At 35.2% G+C, this 21,459-nt stretch overlaps 3 protein-coding genes across 3 annotated transcripts; 2 read left to right on the top strand and 1 right to left on the bottom strand.

Annotated features, from left to right (window-relative positions):
* The first annotated feature begins 1,675 nt into the window (after positions 1-1,675).
* On the top strand, positions 1,676-5,674 carry LOC110790076 (3-methyl-2-oxobutanoate hydroxymethyltransferase 1, mitochondrial). The gene is made up of 5 exons (XM_021994812.2): positions 1,676-2,173; positions 3,099-3,305; positions 3,389-3,535; positions 4,833-4,886; positions 4,971-5,674. Exons 1-5 carry the CDS (start codon positions 1,766-1,768, stop codon positions 5,199-5,201), a joined length of 1,047 nt encoding a protein of 348 aa, XP_021850504.1. The 5' UTR covers positions 1,676-1,765; the 3' UTR covers positions 5,202-5,674.
* Positions 5,675-7,477: 1,803 nt separating this feature from the next.
* Positions 7,478-9,775, top strand: LOC110790058 (pentatricopeptide repeat-containing protein At5g28460). The gene has a single exon (XM_021994796.2). The coding sequence runs from the start codon at positions 7,478-7,480 to the stop codon at positions 9,773-9,775; it is 2,298 nt and encodes a 765-aa protein (XP_021850488.1).
* Positions 9,776-12,308: 2,533 nt separating this feature from the next.
* LOC110790048 (probable WRKY transcription factor 27) lies at positions 12,309-14,755 on the bottom strand. The gene is made up of 3 exons (XM_021994789.2): positions 14,028-14,755; positions 13,797-13,907; positions 12,309-13,380 (listed from the first exon to the last, which is right to left on the bottom strand). Exons 1-3 carry the CDS (start codon positions 14,618-14,620, stop codon positions 12,915-12,917), a joined length of 1,170 nt encoding a protein of 389 aa, XP_021850481.1. The 5' UTR covers positions 14,621-14,755; the 3' UTR covers positions 12,309-12,914.
* Between the last annotated feature and the right edge of the window lie 6,704 nt (positions 14,756-21,459).

Below are 21,459 nucleotides of genomic sequence, written 5' to 3'. Positions count from 1 at the left end.
TAAAATATGATATATAAGTAGTTTTCTAGATGAAGTAGATAACCAATGTTGACTATTAACTTAGAAATATGAAAAGTCAAAAGAATTCAAAAAACCCTTGTCAATCACATGTGATAAATAATGAGTAACCAAAATCTTTTCAACCACTTTACTAATGAGTAAATTGTAAATCACTATTTTGGAAATTCGCATAAATATTTTCGAGATGTTAGAAGGGGTAATGTTAATTTTTTGAAATAATACATTTTAATATATGATGGGAGCGTAAGAAGTTGAGTCGTTGGAATGTTAATGGTAGGAAGGAATGCTATAAGTGGGTTACATTCTACATTTACACCATATTGAATTGGTTCAAGTCTTGCAGTGGTATGCCATATATTATCAAACGGCGAAGTTTGGTTGAGTGTGTTGTTAATCTTTTCACATAGGCTAAAGATAAATGTCGCATAATCACAAGGTTGTGAGACCTCCTAATTTAAATTAAAATAAATAAATAAAACCTCTATACACAAGAGTGTTCCATTTAAAATCAAACACTCTAATAATTGAAGAATAAATCTAACATAAAAGTAAAATATTGTATAACATCTATAAGCTTGTTTGCAGTATTTTTTTTACTCTTTGTGTTCCAATTTAGTCATCGTACTAAAGAGAAATTAATTATACATATTGCAAATACGGGTAGAAGTTCAATGGAACCATGTTATGCCGCCATGTGTCACCTTCTCTAAATATGACAAGGCGCCACATTAGGGTGTGTGCTTTTAACATTGTTAAACAAAATGTTTTTGTTAAGGTTCGAACATGGGACCATCAAGAAGTATAGTAGAAAGCTTACCATCTTAGCTAAGTATTAGTTATGTCTTTTAACTCTACTTAAATATATTTAAGTTGGATAGGATTAATGTGTATTTATACTTTTTCACACGTGTTATGTTATTTGCTAATTTTCACAACATAGTGATTGCAAGAAAATGTAATTTTGTTACCATTATTGAAAATGGTTTCGTATAAATTACCACATCTTTAATTGTCTATTTTTCATGTATATGGATCATAACATATATACACATACTAACAACTCAAAAAAATTTAAGAACATTATTACTAAAAAAGATACTACGTATAGTGACAGATCTTGGATACTGTTATGAGGGGGCAGTAGAAAAATTAAACAGTATAGTACGCAATTTAAAAAATTATATACAAACTTTAGAGGGGGCCGTAATTGAAAACACATTACAAAAAATTTCGTGGTGGGCCCACCCGCGCCATATAGAACATCCGCCATCGACTACGTACAACACACCATCCAAATAAAATAAATTATTTTCGGATAGTTATTAAAAAAAGTCAAACTCGCATACCAACACGTGTAAATAGTGCGTAGAAAAATGCTTCATATAGTATTCAACGTTGTAATCCGGGGCATCGCACGGGCAATTTTTTTTTTTTTTTTTTTTTGATTCCAATGCGCCACAAGGGCAATATAAATTACAAATGGGTGGAGGGATTCGAACCTGAGACCTATTGTCCACAGGCCCTCAATCTTAACCACTAGGCCAAGACATCATTGGTATCGCACGGGCAAATAGTAGTTTAGTTGTCATTTTTGTAGTTGATGTCACAGGGATTAGTTAATTTAAAACATTGACAAAGAAAAGTACGGAGTAGTTAAAACACTTTAAAGTACTCCGTAGTACAATTTGTTACAAGCACCAAGCCAACTACCCCATCACGATCCACGCACTATTCTCTTTTTTCAATGGCGGTCTTCAGCACTGTTCTCAAACACGCCGCCGTCGTTCGCCGCCGCTTCTCACTCCGTAGCATGAGCAACGTACCAGAAAACACCGTCTACGGCGGACCGAAATCCCAAAACCCAGAACAGAGAGTAACATTGGCTCACCTAAAGCAGAAGCACAAGAAGGGGATTCCCATAACAATGGTAACCGCCTATGACTACCCCTCAGCGGTACACCTCGATACCGCCGGAATTGATATCTGCCTTGCCGGAGACTCCGCCGCCATGGTTGTCCACGGTCACGATACTACTTTGCCAATTACTCTGGATGAAATGCTTGTTCATTGTCGCGCGGTGGCGCGTGGTGCTAAACGACCTCTTCTTGTTGGGGACCTCCCTTTTGGAACTTATGAGTCCAGCACTCAGCAGGTATTCTTCTTTTATGGTGTTGTTTACTTTAAATTAATGTTATTTTCGGAGAGATTAAGGAGGAACTGCGGATTGGGTGATTGTTTTGTTCTTTAGCTTGTTGGATGTTTTCAGTGAATGCAAATCTCAATTGATAATTCTCCACCATTGTGAAATTCTAGTTGTGTTATAATTTAATCAACTCATTCACCATGAAATTGAAGTGTTAATCTCTACTAATTTGTCATTCGATAATCCATTTATCATCTTGCGACAAGTATATTGGTTATTGATCTGGATTATATTGGTTAAGGGATACTACTTGATTTATCATTGTGTTTCTAAAACAATACATGCTTGCACAACAGCACAATCCAAAATATGGTTTATGCTCACTGTGCACCCTGTTTTTAAATGAATATATAATAGGTATTTAAAATACAAAGAACATATTGTTCATACCCAAAAAACATATAGCAAATAAATATATAATTCAAATCCAAAGAACATATAGTTCAAATATTCCACTTGTACATGTACATTAAAATCATGGAGACATGCACATTGAAATCATTATTCATGTTCATTAGATTCTCAATGAATGTTCATTAGGGTGCACAATGAGCACTGCGCACCCAGGTGTATAATCTAAATTGCGCAGCACAATCCCCTATTTTAGAATGGTTCAATAAACCACATTCTTTATAAACTCACTCGGTTGTCTTGGTATCACATAATAGCATATATTAACCTCTAAGAAGGAAACCGTGCTTTACAGGGCATAACTTGATTTACCTCATTGGTGTAATGGTGTGTAACCAATGTAATCTGGGTTGTGTGTAAAGTTTCCTTTGCCATAACTATAGTAACATGATACCTTCATTGATATTTTGTTTATGTGTTTTATTGTGGTGATCCTTGATGTGGCAGTTTGAATTACTAACAGGCAGTTGATTCAGCTGTCAGAATTCTGAAAGAGGGAGGAATGGATGCGATAAAATTGGAAGGAGCATCACCTTCGAGAATTACAGCAGCGAAAGCTATTGTTGAAGCTGGAATTGCAGTGATTGGACATGTAGGATTGACACCACAAGCCATTAGTGTTCTTGGAGGATTTAGGCCTCAGGGAAGAAACATCTCCAGTGCTGTTAAGGTACTTTCTGAAAGACTTATCAGTTATCACCCCATTTGATCTTACACTTGAATTTTATTAGAGATGAATTTGGTACTGTGAAGGTGGTGGAGACTGCACTTGCTTTGCAAGAAGCTGGGTGTTTTGCTGTTGTTTTGGAATGTGTTCCTGCACCAGTTGCAGCAGCAGCAACTTCTGTGTTGGGAATTCCTACAATCGGTATTGGAGCTGGACCTTTCTGCAGTGGTCAGGTTTGTTCAATGTTCTTTCTTTAAAGTGGAAAGTTAACATTTTGTCCTCATGCATTTGTTTTGGTTTGAAGAAGTTTATATGTTGATCTGCTGAATTTTTTGCCTCTACGTTCTAATATTGTGGGAAATTAGTCCAATACCAATCTGAAAAAGATTATTTTCAAGGAAGTTCTTCCATGAAAAATTGTGGTGGTTACGGAAACATTTTTTTTAATTATTATTTGTTTTATTTTCTTATGTTCCTTTCCCTGAATGTTCCCTTTTCTGCTTAAATGAAACTAAAAACTTAAACTATGGAAAACATTTGAGTTTCCAGCACAATCTCTATAGTTGGATTTAAGGTGGGATTGTATTTGGTCTCTTTTGCTCGTCTATTTAAGCAGTAAATATCACTGATTTTTCCACAACCAGGCATCATTAGTACTGTTTTTCTAGAAGAATGGATTTTTTTTTTGTGAAACTAAACGAATGAAAACTTTATACCTCTTAATTATTGTTTTTTTTTACAATTTTTATAAGATACATGCCTACATCAACTGAATTTGACACCTAAAGGTTGGCCAGTAGGTTTTGTGCGCTCCAAGTCTCCAAGTGCCGTGAGTTGCCACTAATTCTACCCAAAACAAACAAATGGAACACATGAATTGCTAAGTCAATGCTTAGAAAAGTCGGCCTCCTGTTTTGCGTCAGATATGAAGACTACCTTTTCTTCAATCAAATTCCTTACTGTGGTGCAGATGGGAAGCCTCTTCCATTTTCTTATGCTATACTGTATCAGTAATCAATGAAGATTTAAATTTAAGGACTTTGCTTTCCAAATCAACCTTTCCGCACAGGGGGGGAATGGGAAAGGTTATGCAAATTTTTCTCCCCAACTTGAAAGATACAAGTTGTTCAAAGACTTGTACATCATCTCCTAGTATCCCAAGAAGGAATTAATTTCAGAAATGTAGAAAGTTAAAGATTAAAAACTGTTTTCGGTGATTCAATGCACATATTTCATTAGCAGACTGCAAGAGGAAGTGTTTAGTCTTAAAACACTGATGTGGACCTACAGATGCCCTTATGCTTAGTATGGCCCCTTGTCCCCTTGTTGTGTGTCACAAATTGGATACACTAAACAATCAATTATTGACTATTTGTAGAAAGCCTCCAATCTGTAATGCAAAATGATGTCTTCCTTTTTCACACTCTCCATGCAATGAATAGCTTCGCGTGTTTGGACACTCCTACCATCCCCTTCCTGATAGAGAAAATATAGTCATTTGGTAACCATGAGTTGCTTCTTATATTTCAGGTATTAGTGTATCATGATCTACTGGGAATGATGCAACACCCTCACCATGCTAAGGTTAGACAATTAAACAAAATAATTGCTTTTTGTAACGAAAATAAATAGATAGATGAATTGTTGGGCTTGAATCGGTAATTGCAGGTAACACCTAAATTCTGCAAGCAGTACGCGCATGTGGGAGATGTGATAAACAAAGCTCTATTAGAATACAAGGATGAAGTGACAAACGGATCATTCCCTGGACCTGACCACAGCCCATATAAAATCAGTTCTTCGGAAGTTGATGGTTTCTTAGACGAGTTAAAGCAGATGGGATTGGATAAAGCTGCGTCTGCTGCGGCTGAAGCTATTCAAAAGATGGAGAAAGACTAATTAAACCACCTTAAAAGTTGCTACACATATAGCCAATAGTCTTTCCCTTGTTTTTCTAAAGGAAATTTTGGACTTTCATACAATTTGACGAGGCTAGAAAATGTGATCGTGCATCTTTCAGCTGTGATGCTTTAGCACCCAGCCGGTAGCGGAGGATTCGATTGTGTTCTTCATGCTTGTACGGTTGTACCCTACCATTGAGTTCACTAATTGTGTTGGAAAGGCATATCACATACTGTATTTTGGTTGAAGAACTCACATGAATGATAAATAGATATTTGACGCGGGAAATTCAGTTAACATAAGTGATCTCTCTTTTTATTAGACTTTCTTTCCTTGAAAAATGGTTATAACTTATACGGAGTATGATCTAAAGCATTAAAGCAGAGATTCTTTTCTTTTATAATTGTTCTTGTACTTCGTTTCAGAATATTTTGATGGATAATGAAGTATAAGCTTTTTCATTGATCCTACTTCGTATAATCTCTATCATTATTATTATTGTTGAATTTATTTAGATATTGTCCCATCACCATTGACAATTGACAGTCTATAATCTCTAGTATTTTTTTTCCAAAAATAAATAAATCAAGGAGTAAAATAGACATGTGCCTACAAAATAGTTCCTGCCTATGGGTGTGTTCGGTAGTACTGATTGAGGTAACAAGTAGTGTTTTGATCAATTCAAGATGCTAGGTAGACTGGTAGAGGAAGCGATTGTGTAACTTTTATTAAACGTTAGAATTATGGAGTAGTAGCATTCTAAAGTAGCAGGTTGCGTTTGATAAATTTATAATAAAGTTTCAAACAATATATAGCTTTTATTATATTTACAATATGAATCACTACTTTTATCAAGCACTTATAGTAAAAACCCGCTACTTTGCCAGCTAACTATTACCGATATTATTCACCGCTATCCGCTACTCAATCAGAGAGTGATGGATAGCTCAGTTGGTTATAGCTTCTATCCAATTCCTGGAATGGGTGATTTCTATACTGTGTACTTGTCTTTCTTTGCAACTTCATTCTTTATTCCTATACATTGTACTTGTATTTCTTTGCAACTTTATGTTTGTGTTCTTACCGGAGTAATTCAGTAATTTGTACACAGTAAAGAAATCAAGTACTCCGTAATAAATTCCTTTGCAACCGTTAAGTTTTATATTGTGGAAAAAAAAAACTGATCCGGTTGATCCGATTAATCCCGGCGGTTAGGATCATACATTAGGAGTGGGAAAAATAACTGATCCGGTTTATCCGATCCGTGATCCGATATATCCTACCCCGTTTTTTACATTCGGATATTTCGGATTGGATATCAGAAAAATTTCGGATCGGATTCTAAAATATTCCGATGTTCGAAATATACAGTTTTCTAATTTATCTATAAAAATATTAATTTATTATAAAAAATTCCCCTTTAAAAATTTCCAGATTTCCGATCTGAAAAATCGGATATCGGATACGATTTTTTAAATTCGGATATTCCGGATTGGATGTCGGAAACTTTTTGGGTCGGAGTCGGGTCGAAAATTTCTGATAAATTTTTAGGATATCCGAAATGCCCACCCTAGGGGTATGAGGCGCATGAGCGAAATAATCGAGAAATTAACGAACATAAAATGATAGAAAAACGATAAAATAGATACAAGATTTAACGTCGAAAAAAATCCTCAAATCGAGGCAAAAAAAACCCAAGAACGACGAGCACCCAGAAAATAGGAAGCAATTTGGTTTGATGTCGGCAAGTATGTAGGGGTTGTTTTTCGCAGTTTCGTTTTGAAGGGTGATTACGTATATTTTTTTTCCATGCCGTCTTTCAACAACATGTAATACACACAAAATCGAATCAAATGTAGAGATGCATCTGAATTTGAGCATTTGAATGTTTATTTTGTACAGTATGTTTCCAATTGTTTTTACATTACAAACTTTTATATAAAGCGGTTTTACACAAAAGACTGTCTTGGTGTCTATAAGTTAAGCAATAAAACCAATTAGTTAAGTCAATAAACCAATTAGTTAAGCACTAGAACTTTTGACTACCTAATTAGTTAAGTCATTGAACCAATTAGTTAGGTGGGATGGGGATGGAGGGACCTGCATCTACCTTCGTCTCCCATCCCCATCTTAGGGTTTAAAAAACAAAAAAAAAACGTTAGGTGGGCGCCATTTGACTCTAGTGTAAAAAAAACAAAAAAAACGTTAAGTACTTGAATGTGTTGTCTTTCGAAATTGGTTCCCTCCCCTCAAATTTTTCATTGCAGGAAAAGATGAGCATCACATCAAAAGCACCAATCTGCTCAAAACTGCATCGATTACTCAGACACCAAAACCAACTTCATCGATTACTCAGACACCAAAACCCTCGATTGCATGTTTCCTTCCTTCACTTAATTACCAAAAAACCATCCACAGGAGACTCTTCATCGTCATCCTCTCCAATTATAGCCCAAATCGTTGAAATCCTCAAATCCAACGACAATGAAAGCTGGAAGACTAACCACCATCTTTCTCAGCTTCTCTTCTCAAATTCGTATTCTCTCTCCTCTGATCATGTTCTCCAAATCACCCGTCGTTTGGGCGATTCCTCCACTGCCCTCAATTTCGTCCAACTCCTTCGCTCCAATTCTCAAACCCCAGATGCTAATTTGCTTTCTTTTGCATTCCAAGCTGCTTTTGAGCTTGCTTCTCGCAAACCCGGTTGGAAAGAGAATCTCTTGGACCTCCTTCAAACTTCTAAAGAATTGGGTGTTCCTTTGACTGTTAATTCTGTAACCTATCTAATCCGGTGTTTCGGGCGGGTGCGAATGGTTGAGAAATCATTGAGAATTTACGATGAATTGGATTCCCAGATGAGGAATACCCATGTTCGGAATGTGTTGATTGAAGAATTGCTCAGAAGTAGGCGTTTTAGTGATGCAGTCAAGGTGCTCGACGAAATGCTCCAACCAAATGCAGAGTTCCCGCCAGATGAAAACACTGTTGCTATTGTTTTACCGGTGTTGTTGGAACCTAAGAAGCACAAAAGGGAGGTGTTGTCTGAGGAGGAAATCGTGGAGCTCATGTTGAAGTTTGGCAGACACGGCGTGTTTCCTGATTCGATTATGTTTACACGATGGATTACTGGGCTCTGTAGGAATAGAAGGATTGACATGGCTTGGAAACTTCTACATGGTTTGATGGAGTTTGATGGTCTACCTGTTAAAGTTCCATCATGCAATGCCCTGTTGACAGGCTTAGCAAAAGACCGCCAATTTCCAAAGATGAAGTTGTTAATGGAAAAGATGCTGGCAAAAGGCATAAGTCCTGATGTTGTTACTCTTGGGATTAGTATCAATCATCTTTGCAAGGCTTTTAAGATTGATGAAGCGCTGAATTTATTTGAATCAATGAAACGGGGAGAGATTGGAACTCTCCTTGAGCCAGATATAGTCATCTATAATACTCTTATTGATGGGCTATGTAAAGATGAACGTGTAGAAGAAGGATTAGCTATGAAGAGAAAGATGGTGTTAGAGGGTATATGCTTACCAAACACTGTAACTTATAATTGTCTAATTGATGGATTATGTAAAGTTGGTGAGCTTGATAAGTCTCTTGAATTGTTTGATGAGATGGAGAAGCAAGGAGTTCAACCAAATGTCATTACAGTCAATACTCTGGTGAGCGGTTTATGCAGACACGGAAAAGCTGGTAGTGCGCTCAAATTCTACCGCGAAATGGAAGGGAAAGGGTTGAGGGGAAACAAAGTAACGTACACAACGTTAATTAGTGGTTTCTGTGGTGTGAATAATATCAGTAAAGCAATGGGGTTATTCAAAGAAATGAGACAAACATGTGCACCAGATGCGATTGTTTACTACACCTTGATCTCTGGTTTGTCCCAAGCTGGATTAATGGATGATGTTGAGTCAATTTTATTGGATATGAAAAGTGCTGGATTTCGCCCTGACATTAGTTGTTACAATGTGATGATCAATGGCTTTTGCAAGAAGAATAAGTTGGATAAAGCACAATCGTTGTTGGAGGAAATTGAAGAGGTGGGACTTCGACCTGATAATGTCACATACAATACTCTGATATCCTATTGCAGCAAATCCAGAGACCTGAAAACAGCTCAGAAACTACTCAAACAAATGATTGAAAACAATGTTGTTCCAACAGTTGTCACATATGGAACACTCATTCATGCATGTTGTTCTGTAGGAGAAATGGATGAAGCCATGGAAATATTCAGGCAAATGAATTCATCCACCCGAATTCCGCCCAATACTGTGGTATACAATATCTTGATAGATACCCTTTGCCAGAAGAATGAGATGAGGGGAGCTTTCTCCCTGTTTGAAGACATGATTGCCAAAGGTGTGAGTCCAAATTCAAACACCTTCAATGCTTTATTCAAAAAGTTAAGGGACGAGAACGAGCTTGAAAAAGCTTTAAAACTTATGGGGAAAATGACTGAACTTGCTTGTCATCCTGATTACATAACCATGGAAGTACTCACAGAGTGGCTTCCTGTAGTAGGGAAAGCTGATGAACTTAGACAGTTTATCGAAGGATTCAGGTGATTTTGCAGAATGGTTTCATCTTTTTCCATCTTCTTCCTGTCTCTCTATCTTTTTCCAGTCATGGATTCATCCATGTTCAAGTGTTCAACTGGCACATTTTCTTCTGATTAATTTGACAACTGAAAGTTGTTTTTCAGCTGATTAAGGGAGCTGAAACACCTTTTTTTTTTCTGAGACAGGAAGGAAACCCTTATCAATACTTGTACGTAAAGGACTATATTTGGTATTGCAAACCAATTACCATAGCCTTATCAATACTTGTACGTAAAATTCGTATCAAGTTGGGAAATTTGTTCGGACGTGTTAGATGTTATGAATTTTAACTTTTGTTTCTTACTTCGTACGGAGTATTATTCATTCTCCTTACGGCTACGTTTAACATTTTCCATTTTTATCCCTCCTCTAGTACTCTTGATTATATTCGAAATTACTGGATGCTCAGTTTGCAGTTGAAAATCACATCAAGTTGATGGAATTTTAAGAATAAATTCCTGTACATATGCAAAACTGGTGTTGTTACTGCTTGTAGTATATGGTTTGACACATCATAATTGGTAATTGTAAGTGGTCTCTGCTCTAAAAATAAAGGGCTGCTAAAATTTTAAAAAATGTGCAGAAATTCAGTTAAAATTAGGCAGTAAATGGGGTAGTCCTACCAATTGATCTCCCAAAACGAAAGAGGAAAAGATGGTGACTTTCATTGGAGATTGAGAACCGACAGCTGTGAACCATGTGTTTCCACAGATTCCATTCGATGGTCCCTAAATTAGCAATTTTTACATTAAAGTATTAAACATGAACCATCTCTTTTAAAGCATCATGGAATAATGGATCCAGACCAACCCATTTCTGAGAAATAGAGTTTTTATTTACAAAAAACAAAAGCCCATTTCAAATTGATTTCCCTCGAAAAAGAAAAGAAAATAACATTTGTTATTTGCAATTTTATTTTGTTTTTGGATGCAAATCCTCCACAAGGTAACTCTTGGCCCAAGATAAATCCAAAGATTTGATTCTTGTTGGAATGTGGATAGTAATTTTGAAAAGTAAATATTGCTTTGGTAAAATAAAAAAAAATAAAAAAAAAATTAGGGAGCTCTTCTGAAAAACCAACCAATGTTAGGTGTTTTTACGAATGAGTTCTTCAAAGTGTCTTGTAGAGAGAACGAGAGATAGTTTTAGAGAGAGAGGGTAGAGAACCGCTTCAATAGCTCTTTTGAAAAACCAATCAATGTACATGCTCCTATAGATTATAAGATAGAGAGTAGAGATTTGAGCTTGTGCCTTATTGTACTCAAATCCTCAAACTTAACAACGAAGTTACTAAGCCATTACAACATTAGTTATAAGGTGTAAATGTATGGTGATAGAGGTAAATATCTATCAATTGTATGTTGGTTAGTTGTGATTGAGGTTGAACTTGGTAGGCAGGATCGCGCGTTCGAACCCCCGTAACAACAATTTGGAGAGGACTGAAACCTATCCACCTATAACTCGCCCCAAATTCGGATTGCCCTTAAAGATGAACCGGGTGATAACACCCCAAAAAAAAAGTTAATACTTCCTCTGTTCCGGAAATATCGCACCATTTGTTTTTTACACTATTCACACTACGACTTTGGCCATTTTTTGTAATTCGTACATAATGAAATTTTAGTCATGTGGGGTCATGTTAGATTAGTATCGATATATATTTTCTAAATATAAATTTTTTATAATTTTTACTTGCACACGATTTGAGATATTAAGAGTCAAAATAATGGTTAAAAGAGTAAAAGTCAACCATGGTGCGATATTTTTGGAACGGAGGAAGTATATGTTTTTATTTAAAAAAACAGAAGCCCATTTCAAAATCTGAATTGCTAATGTTTGGCAATAGAGATAAATATTTGCCTTAATTGCTTCTCTTTACAAAAATTAAAATTATGATCATTGATGTCCACTCCTCTCGCTCTCCTCTTCATCTTTCATACCCTATCCCTCCATCAACGAATTTTGAAGGGGGCTTCCATCGACTAATACTGGTGAAAAACTCTAAATTTATTTTTTTGTTTATTTTCTTGCTTTGTTTTATTTGTATAATGCTTTAAAGCTTCCTTCTCGTGTGAGGAATGTTCTCCCCTCAAAAGACATGGTTTGTTCTCCTCTCTTTGTGAGAGATTTTTCGTTTTGTTTCCTAATGTCCAGGATCGGAGATCTAAATGACTAACACAAAATTGGTTCATTGGTAAAAACTTAAATAGGGTTACAACGGATATAAATTTTCCTAATACGTTAAGATGAATCAAATTAAAATAAGTCTCACGGTTACAACAACGAATAGTTAGATCATCTCTCCGAAAAGGCGTTGTATTATTAACCATTGCATGGAAAAAAAACACAATAGCAAGCAAAATCCAATATTGTGTGTATGAGAGTAGCGTTATGTAAAGAGAATAACGAATAAAAAAGAATAATTTAAAAAGTATATCTAAAATTTAAATTGACACCAGAAATAGAAATAGCACAATCATTGTAAAATAAAAAAAGTATATATACCAAATAAATAACTTTATGAGTTTTATTGCTAAGTACTACGAGTACCACTATGCTACTATGATCTATTCCTCTTCCTTTCTTTTCTTTTCCCTTCCTTCACAAAAACAAAAGAATAACTATAAGCATATGCACCTCAACCCTATCCCCCTTTTGTTTTCCCCTCTACAAGGTTCTCCTTCCTCGTCCTATCAATCAATGGACCATTCCCATTACATTCACTTACAAATCACCATAAAAAAAATATCAAAAAAAAAAAGTTACTTTAGTTGAGAATTGAGATTCTACCAACTAAAAATCCCTTCTCTCTCTCTTCTTTTCTCTCTCTAACTTTTTTTTACTGTTAATCTCCACTACCTTCCAAATCCACAATGCCATTGTGACCTTACAGAGATTCTGACAAATAGTGAGAGCATTTTTCCCACCTCCCCCTCCAAAAAAGCACAAAAAGGTAAATTTTAATTAATTAAAATAAAAGTTGACCATATTAAAGTGGGAAGGCATCATGTCAATGAACAAAAAGTCAATCCCACCATCATCAACAAACAACCACTAGAAACTCCTCCCCGCCGGAAAATTAAAAGTCAACCTATACCGGAATAAGTCAACTCCCTCCAGCGGCGGCTGCCGTACTACTACTGCTGCTTAACCAAGGAAAATCCGACGACGGCGAAAAATGATCTGAAAAGCAATCACTACCATCTGAGCCGTCGATTTGCTCAAACCCCACGTAGAAATCATCATTTAGCATCAAATCGGATAGAGCCATCTCACTAGTATCATCCTCCTCTTTGATCATATCATCCCCTTCTGTCTTGGACTCTGACTTCTCGGTCAAAGGAGAACGACTCGCGGCGGAGGGAGACGAGCAGGAGGGCTGCTCTGGCGGTGTTCCGGCGGAGGAGAGAGGCTTTTGGCGTGTGCTTCCGGCGAGGGAGTTCCTGTGAGTCGGCATAGGGTGGTTGTGTTCTGATGTGTAGGTGACTATGAACATTTTAGGGTCTGATCTGTTGCGCTCTACTTGTTTTCTGGCTAAACACCCCTTCGAACTGCTACATCTGTAATATCCCCTGTTCATTTTGGAAAATCAATCAGTACAGATAATCCAAATTTCTAGCAGAATCTGAAAATCAAAAACTGTATTTTGGTTGGTGAATTTCTTTTAATGGTTAGCTTCATTGAACAAGTACTGCTTTTCTGGTTTCACCTTTAAAAGAAAGTATTTTTGGAAATGAGTTGAAATTGGATGAGATTCTCAGTGTTGTGTGTTGAGGAATTTGCTTTGCTTTTTAAAGCAAATAAAGAGTTTGAACACAAATTCTTTAGCTTATCACACCATGTTATTATAGGTGCTTTAGCATATGCTTAACCGAACGTTTCGTAAAATAATATGAAAAACCGATGAAAACAGAAAGTGGGTACAACTTGGGCAAATCGAGTAAGTAGTAATTTGTGTTGTAAGAAACAAAAATGAAATCAAACCCACCTTGGATATGGGGAGCCTTTGATGGGTTTCTGGCCATATTTTCTCCAAGCCCACATATCAGAGGAAAGACCTTCTGCTGGAACATGGCACACTTTCTTCATCAAATTCTTCCTGTACAACAAAAATTATAAAAATCAAAACAAAACCCATTAAAATTAAAACTAATACAGAAAATGGGTACTCCTCAGTTTCAACTTTTTCTCATTAATCAAATTAAAAAACATTACCAACCTTTTCTTTGTTCTCTGAGCATTAGAAGTAGTAATAGAAGGAGAAGTTCCAAAAATGACATGAGAAGGTTTAATTAATCCTCGAATTTGCTGCGTTTGTTGTTGTTCCCCAACTCCAAAAGATCTTCCGGTGATAACCGACGACGGCGAAGAAACAGGGGATGCTAAGGAAACAGAGGATAGAGACTGGAAACAACTACTGTTATTGTTGTTGTTGTTGTTGTTGTTGTTGTTGTTGTTGTTGTTGTTGTTGTTATTGTGAATGGTGGAGCAAATCAAAGGTTTGCAAATATCCTGCAACTCAAACGACGTCGTTGAGGAAGAAGAACACTCAAAGGGGTTTGAAAACTGGAAAAGAACACCACCCCCAGTTGATGAACAAGGAGATGAAGATGAAAAGTATGACTCCTGTTTTAATTGCTGTTGTTGAGGAAGAGGGGTGAACTGGGAAGACGTAGATGGTGGTGGTGTTGGTGGTAGTGGTGGTGGAGAAGGTTGTAGATCCGGCGTTGATGTGGTGGCTGATGTGGTTGTTGTAGTGGTGCAACAGCTTCTGACTACGGCGAGTAGATCCCAATCTGGAGGGTTTTCCATGGATGAAATGAGGAGAGAGAGAATAAAGAAGGAAGAAGGAATGAAAGAATGGAGACAAGAGAAGGCGCTGACTTTTGGAAGGGTGGGGAGATGAGATAGAGTAGAGAGAGAAACAAAGAAAGGAGAGATAATAAAAAGAGTGGAGGGTAGTGGGATATGGGATTTTATATAAATAAAAGAAAATTTTAGAAAAGGACATTTTCAATTAGAGCACTTTGACATACATTGGGTTGAGTTTTCTTAATTATTTTTCAAAAGGGTGAGTTTTTTTTTTTCTCTTAACAATATTAATGGTGATAAATTATTAGTAATTAACATTATCTCTAGTAATAATAGAGTGTTCTTTTTTGTTGTTGTAGTGTGTAGTATAGTACGGAGTACTATTATTAGTATTAAATTGATTATTTATTTTATTTCATTAAGATAATGTAAATTAATTAATAAAGTGAAGGAAAATAGTTAAGACTGAGTTGCTTGTGTGATTACTAAAAACAAAAATCAAATGCTCCTCGTATTTTTTTTTTTGGTACGTACGAATGAGCCACAAGGGAAATATAAATTACAAATGGGGAATGGAGATTCGAAATTGAGACATATTGTACACAGACATTCAGTCTTAACCACTAGGCCAAGACATCATTGGTAAATCTCCTCGTATAATTTTATAGTTTTATGTATGTAATTAGGCTATGGATGATCGATATAGTAAATGTTAGAAAGACAAAATAAGAAAGATGTGATATTTATCAATATTGATATAATAGACAAAATAATAAATTATGCATATTTATTTTGAATACTTTTAAAGTGTTGTCAATTTTATGAGAGCAAAAAAGTATTAAATAGTCATTAGTATGATGATGATGATAGCATAGGAAAAAGAATAATTAGCATAAAATGGAAAAATATATTCCATTATTTTGGAGTAACATTTGTGAATAGGGAAATATAGGAGATATAAAAAGAAAATAAAGAGGTAGAAGAAGGCCAATTGTACAAGTGGGTGTTAGGAGAGAAAAAAAGATGGTTTTCTCTCTCCTTCGAAAACCAGGGTGGTATGAATTCATGGTGGTAATAGTGGGGTTGACTTAAGAAAATGTCAAAGGGGCTGGATTTGCGGGAAGAAAAAGGAGAAACGCGGCTCAATGTTGAGTTTTGGGGTTTTAAACTTTATGTGGGGGAGGAGGAGTGGGTCCCACAGCTGCTCGTGACTAAGGGTATACCGACAAAAAGAAAGTGATGAAGGGGGGAAGTGGGACCCATGGTGGTCTTGTGAAATGCAAAGGAGGGGTCTCTTTAGCATTTATGGGCCGAGAGAGAAGGGGAGGGGCGCCCCTAACGATGGGGTTTCTAACATTTCTAATGGAATTTGCCAATATTAACGTGGGTGGTGGGAGTGTGGGACGTGGGACACGCGCATTTTTGGTTTTTGGGGATTCTTTGGTCCGGTTTGTGTTTTGAACGAATCAAGTTTATAACCAAAACTCGTACTCCTCATTCTGTTCCTTAATACTCGTATCGTTTTGACTTTTTGCAATATTCACATAGTCCACTAGCAATGATGTCTTGGCCCAGTGGTTAAGAACTGAGGGCCTGTGTACAATAGGTCTCAGGTTCGAATCCCCCCGCCCCCATTTGTAATTTATATTATTTTATTTCTAATATATGTAAATAAATGTTAGTATATAATATATTGTTGGCTTTATCTTAATATTATTTTTAAAATATTAGTATTTTTATAAGTTTTTATTATATTCAGTGTATGATTTAATAAACTTATTATGATAAATAGTCACAATTATACACATTGGTGTCGGGATTATCACTTTGGTTGGTTGGGTCGGGTCAACACGAGGTAGGTACAATTATTTCAAGTGTTTTGAGGTAGATTATGGGTCTCAGGTCAAGTAATCGGGTACCATACAGTTTTTCTGGGTTCCACCTATAACCTCAATGATTAAATGATAACTTCATTGTGCCAACCACAAGTCCAGTCTTATAACCAATGATGTCTTGACCTAGTGGTTAAAACTGAGTGTCTGTGTACCGTAGGTTTCACGATTCCAGTTTTTTGACATCGGATTGTCCGGCGCGCTCTTACCTATGGGGCTGCAAAGGACGCAAGCCTTGTGCGGAAAGTGAAACTCGAGACTTGGTGCACGAGCGGGTGCTTGCTTCAGAATAGGCACTCTTGCCTATTCTGAAACAAGAGCAAGGGTCGACTGGGGCGCTCGTGTGCGCGCAGCAGGCACAAGCAAAACCGACGACGAGAATGTATCTGTTTTGTGGAGACCTTGTTGAGTCTTGAAAAGCTTAAAAACATGCGACATCACAATATCTATAAAGGCTAACAAGAAGCAAGTATTAAACAAATGCAACTTCTGATGATAGGTATTGGTCCATATCCCTCATAGATGTTTATTTTGAACTAGCTTTAAATTTTCAGTGAACATTGGATTGACTGAAACATAAAAATTATATTTAAAGCATAGACTATTAGAAAGATCCCAATAAGCAATAATAAACAAATTACAAGTAAAGGATTGTTGGAATCTAACAATAGGTCTCAAGTTCGAATTCCCCCACGCTCATTTGTAATTTATATTATCCTTGTGGCTCACTCCAACCATTAAAAAAGAAAAAGAAAAGTCTAACCTTATAGGTTAGTTAATCTCTCTTTATTTATCCAATATGGGGCTAAAGTCTAATAGTCTTCGACTCTTCTCCATAATGCAAATTCTTCAACATCGTGGGCCTCCTTTTTACATGATAAACTCAATGGACCATACACAAACTCAATCAAAAGAATAGATTGGCCAAATTAAAAACAATTGGTGATAGATGTAGTAGCCCATAATCTTATTTTGTGTGCGAATGAGCCACAAAGGGCGGGGGTGAGAATCGATCCCAGGATCACCTGAAACCGGGATGGAAGCTCTAACAAACTGAGTTATCGCTCACTGTCTAGTAACCCACAATCTTAAGTGTTAGTCAATCGATCTCTCTTTATTTCTCAAATATGGGTAAACTAGTCCGATACTCACATGTATATTACGCCTTCCGTTTCCATAGCGGTTATACTGTACCTTTTCACGCTGGCCAATGTAAATGTTTGAACATGAATATCTTTAACTTTATATTCGTAAAAAAATAAAAAATCCAAAATTACATATCGACACGAATATATCAAACAAGATCGCACACGACTATATATTTTTCTTACCGGCCCTTGTATCACAAATGATAGTTTAATTGAAAATTATAAAGAGTGTCAAAAGTCTAACATATAACCATTAATATGAAATAGAGAGAGTATACTATTAACAAACATGTGTGGGTCTACGAAATACACGAATACACAAATTAATGAGTTATCCAAGTATTTAAGGTAGTGTGTACTATATATACAGAGTGCATGCATGGTCGTATAGAATAGTTGGAGACTTGTTTACAATAAAATACAAAAAAAATATAAAAATCATATATTTCTTCCGTTCCGAAAATATTGCACCATGTTAACTTCACGCTTCCCATCACATGACTTTGACTCGTTATCTCTTGAATTATGTATAAGTAAAAATTATTAAAAGCTGATATTTATAAAGTATATATCGATACGAATCTAATAAGATCCTACAAGATTACATACTTTTTACGTGTATTTTACATATGATGGTCATCATTTCCTCTTCTTTCTTAAATGTTACTTGTAATTATTCTATTACCTTCGCTACTGAAAGATTTTGACGCTTTGGAATATATATCCAAATTAAGAAAATTTAACCTTAAATTTTCACTATTATATAAATCATAACATTATCATCTAAGATTTTGTTAGATTAATTTGTCTCGATGTACTTTCAAAATATCAACTTTTTATAATTTTGTCATATTCAAAATTGGATATATTAGTGATTAAATATGGCTTTGAAATCCGTGCAAATAATGAGTGTAAATATTTTTAAGAAACAAAGATTTTTTTTTTCTCATACAATTAGTTTTATTTATTTCGCTTTCAAATTTCAACGAGACAAAAAGTAAATGCATCATCTTATGTTGTTTCGAAATTTTATATGATTACATAGACAATACATTAATAAGAAAAATAAAAAAAACTTGTACATCTATGGCGCGAAAGGAAAAAGAAGAAAAAAGAAGTAGTCCCATATTATTTTCCGACTTTATTTGAAAAGTTATCGGTAAGCAGTAAGCTAGCTAAAAGCTTCATATAAATATACTAGTTAGCACCCGTACAATGCACAGTTTTATTAAAAAATTAACAATTAGTTTATTCAAATATTACATTAACATGAGTGGTAATAGGTAATTTCAAAGTGGACATTAGTTAATAATTTTGATTTTCAATGCCAACAACTAAATAAAGAAGTTGTATTTTGATGCATCATAAAGGGAGTCACCTAGTAATTTACTCTATATTAAATAATTTACAATCATTATTATTTTCAAGAAATATAAATGGGTGGTTGTAATTAATTTCTAAAAGAGCATTAAATTAAAATATAAAAAAGCAAAAAAAAAAAAAACAACATGTGGGTTTTGGAGGATTTTTTTTTTTGTTTTTTTTGTGATTTAGTACTATAATATATAGATGATACATTGATACCTACAATCAATTTCACTTTTTTTTCTTTTTTTAAAAAAACAACAACTTCATACGTAATACGTAGCACGATTGGTTTTAAAAAAAACAAATCAAACTCTTTGTATTAGCATTGTAGAGGAGGACAAAGAGGATCAATACTTCACATGCTTGAAATGAATGATACTTGTTCAAATTAGAGAATTAAGTACTAGTAAAAGTCTTTATACAACGACAAAAGCCGAGTACATATATAACTGACTACATACACAGAGTATTGTTTTTGCAATGTACGTAGCATCTCACATTTTAAATCTTGTACCCCGTTTGTATAATATCTGTGTAACTCATTCGATCCAAAAAAACATATTTTCCTATAGTTAGAACTTTGAATAACCATCAGATAACTATCCTTCCTCTTGCTTTCCATTAATAATCGAAGTTTAATTAAATAAAAATAGATTTCATAATTAGACTACGTACATCGCTACATCCGTACTAAACTACTAATCCAGCTAAAATAAGGTTTGGCACTTGACTTGGCTTGACGACGTGCCAATGGTCTTTAAAATAATATTTGAACAATAGAAACCTAACGGATTATATATAAAATGGAATATTAACAAATTTGGATAAACACAATATTTAAAAAGAAAATACTGAAAGTATCATAAGTGGCATTTTCCTTGACACTTGGAGCTGAATAAAAGCCAAAGGACCCTTTTATAACATTATTTTATACATGGTGTAGCCAATCCCCTCCACCTAACAAAACACACGTAAACTTCAATTACAACCATATTCTATTTATCGGCCTTTTTCCATGCTATGTGTATAGTTTAATGTGAAATGTGCTGCCCTGCCACGTACTTGTCGCCATTGTTAATGTTTTCTAACTCGTTTTTCCTACACTTAGGGTGATCTTAGGCCCTGTTCTGTTCACACCTTATTTCCATTTATTTCAGGAAAAATAAGTTCAGATAAACTCAGTTAAATTCAGATAAGCTCAGATATGATAAGTTCAGGAAAAATAAGGGTTGGCCAAATATAATTTATAACTAAAATAAGTACGTTTTGATAAGTTCAGATAAGTTTAGGTAAGTTCAGATAAGTTCAGATAAGCTCATATAAGATAAGTTCAGGAAAAATAAGTGGAAATCTGGTGAATAGAACGCAGTCTTAATCTTTGCTTCAAAAAATAAAATAATAATTAATATCTAATACTAATACATTCAGATTCATATACTACGTAAGTTTCAATCGGTTTGTTATACATTATGGATCTACTAATCTTTGGTGACTTACAAAGTATTCAAATTGTAATTTGATTTTCTTCCTTGCAGGAGTATGGAGCTAGCTTAGAGCCCTATAGATATTTGGAAAATCAACCTTTATTTTGTTGACATGTTAATTGGTACGGGGTGAAGATATGAATACATGTATAAAAGTGATAAATTTATTAACTACTTAGTACTAGTGATAAACTTTTATCGATGCACTGCACATTATGTTATATTACCCCGTATACTGTATTTACATAAATCGTGACTTGATTACTATACACTCGTAAACATACTACACTTTGTATGAATGTATAAGGTTGACTTGATTACGTATTTGTTTTACGATAAAAGTACATTGATTTATTCGTTTTTGAATTTTTGTAAAATTTATTTGAATTTCATGAGATAAAGTTTGGTTAATTTGTCACAAGTTGCTTGACTTTAGGAATAATGTAGCAAGTATCGAGTACGGAGTATCGATCACATGCATGGTGCAATGAATGGTGCAATGAATGGTGCATGATCAGATCAGCTCTTCCTTCTGGTTCTTATTGGCCCATCATCACAATTTTGCTTTTCTTCAAAACTAGCTGGCAACACACTAAAGTACGGACTAGCTAACCATAAAACTTTTCCCTTTATGCACCGGCCGATCTATACAATAGATGATGATGTTCATGTTTATTAGTGCCAGCATTTGCAATCTCTACAATATATAGTAATATGGATGATAGATTGATAGATGTTTATATTGGAACATGTTAGTTTCACAGAGTTCCTCAAGAGGGGGGGTGAATTGATATTTTACGGTTTTACAAAAATTAAACTATTAGGAACAGAAACAATAAAATATGCAAGCGAGATTTAGCGTGGAAAACTCTCTAGGCCCAATAGAGAGGAAAAAACCACGGCCCCTTTGGGGACTTAAACACATTCACTATTAGGCAAAACAAATC

Source organism: Spinacia oleracea, chromosome 2, assembly GCF_020520425.1.
Source record: "Spinacia oleracea cultivar Varoflay chromosome 2, BTI_SOV_V1, whole genome shotgun sequence".
Taxonomy (NCBI): Eukaryota; Viridiplantae; Streptophyta; class Magnoliopsida; order Caryophyllales; family Amaranthaceae; genus Spinacia; species Spinacia oleracea.
Note: the sequence above shows the minus strand (reverse complement) of the source record. Positions and strands in the feature narration are given on the sequence as shown.

Excerpts from the sequence above, each read along its gene's own strand:
- LOC110790058 (XM_021994796.2), top strand. The coding sequence starts at position 7,478 with ATGAGCATCACATCAAAAGCACCAATCTGCTCAAAACTGCATCGATTA.
- LOC110790048 (XM_021994789.2), bottom strand. The coding sequence starts at position 14,620 with ATGGAAAACCCTCCAGATTGGGATCTACTCGCCGTAGTCAGAAGCTGT. Across the intron at positions 13,908-14,027 it reads GCTCAGAGAACAAAGAAAAG|GAAGAATTTGATGAAGAAAG; the intron begins GTTGGTAATGTT and ends TTTGTTGTACAG. Across the intron at positions 13,381-13,796 it reads AAAGGCTCCCCATATCCAAG|GGGATATTACAGATGTAGCA; the intron begins GTGGGTTTGATT and ends CAAAATGAACAG.
- LOC110790076 (XM_021994812.2), top strand. The coding sequence starts at position 1,766 with ATGGCGGTCTTCAGCACTGTTCTCAAACACGCCGCCGTCGTTCGCCGC. Across the intron at positions 2,174-3,098 it reads ATGAGTCCAGCACTCAGCAG|GCAGTTGATTCAGCTGTCAG; the intron begins GTATTCTTCTTT and ends AATTACTAACAG. Across the intron at positions 3,536-4,832 it reads GACCTTTCTGCAGTGGTCAG|GTATTAGTGTATCATGATCT; the intron begins GTTTGTTCAATG and ends CTTATATTTCAG.